We start from the raw sequence: 1,222 nt of genomic DNA, 5'->3' as shown, positions 1-1,222 counted from the left end.
AAAATCACACAAGACACTTTACCTGTGTGCTTTTGCTCTTCTAGGTGACTGTATTTGAGCAGGAACACTTCCAGGGAAAATGTCAGGAGTTCACCTCAGAATGCTGCAACATCCAGGAGTGTGGCTTCGACAACATCCGTTCTATTCGCGTTGAGAGTGGCGCGTGAGTTACAGAATGTGTGCTTCCATACATATGTTCTAGGGAGCTTTCAACCAGTAATGTTTGCCCATGTTTGACTGGATGTTCTCTCTCTCAATAGCTGGGTGGGTTATGAGCACCACGACTTCCAGGGACAGCAGTTCATCCTGGAGAGAGGAGAGTATCCTCACTGGGATGCCTACAGTGGAAACCTGTCCTACCACGTGGAGAGACTCATGTCTTTTAGACCTGTCTACTGTGCTGTGAGTTATTCATTCCATTTCATATACTAGAAATCGTAAAGGTATACAGTATTTTGTGCTGGCTAATATGTAATATTTATTCAACAAGTGAAAGTCTCCATAACAGGATTTAATGAAATAAAGCAAGTTGCATTGGAGTGGTCATGGGATCTCAACATAGCAGCCCTAATAGGTCAACAGTTGAGACTGGCTATATAGTTTATATCATAGATACAGTATGTATAGGTAGATGCCACATTTGACATGTCGACGTGTCCGCCATCTCACAATAAAAATCGATGAGTTTTGTCAGTCAATGAGATACCACAACAGCAGCCTCTGGTTGTAAAAACCGCTGAAATTTAAATTCCTGAAGAATTTGCATAAACTTTCACAGGTAAGAATGTGGTTGTTTGTGTTTTTAATATGTATTAACTCAGTATTACAGCTTTTTAAACTATAGCTTTTATTTTTAAAGTCATATTAGCGAACAGTTACGTCTTGTATTGTGTTAGTTTAGCAAAATCATCTGCTGAGGTCTATTGCAGATATAGATATTCATACATGTGTATAAGTAGGGTTGCAGACATACAGGCAACTTGCTCTCGATTGTTCAGACTGGATGTGACCATTCCAATATGGCGGATGGCTTACATGTAGCAGCCCATAAAAATAGCCGCTAATACGGCATCTACCTAAAAAATATATATGGTATATATTGCTTTATGCAAGCATACTGTATGTATTCAGGTAAAGTTGGATATACTTAATGGATATACTGGTAAATATTTTTTTATATGTGGTTTATATGTCTGTTAATATGTCTATTTAGCTTTATTTT

General features: G+C 38.3%; 1 protein-coding gene across 1 annotated transcript; it reads left to right on the top strand.

Annotated features, from left to right (window-relative positions):
- Window positions 1-44: 44 nt before the first annotated feature.
- Window positions 45-459, top strand: LOC107577207 (beta-crystallin A1-2-like; the record flags this gene model as incomplete). The annotated part of the gene is made up of 2 exons (XM_016263308.1): window positions 45-163; window positions 261-459. Coding segments are annotated over 2 exons (291 nt in total), but the record flags the coding sequence as incomplete, so codon positions are not given.
- Between the last annotated feature and the right edge of the window lie 763 nt (window positions 460-1,222).

This window comes from Sinocyclocheilus grahami, unplaced genomic scaffold (genome assembly GCF_001515645.1).
Source record: "Sinocyclocheilus grahami isolate Dianchi unplaced genomic scaffold, SAMN03320097.WGS_v1.1 scaffold5403.1, whole genome shotgun sequence".
Taxonomy (NCBI): Eukaryota; Metazoa; Chordata; class Actinopteri; order Cypriniformes; family Cyprinidae; genus Sinocyclocheilus; species Sinocyclocheilus grahami.
Note: the sequence above shows the minus strand (reverse complement) of the source record. Positions and strands in the feature narration are given on the sequence as shown.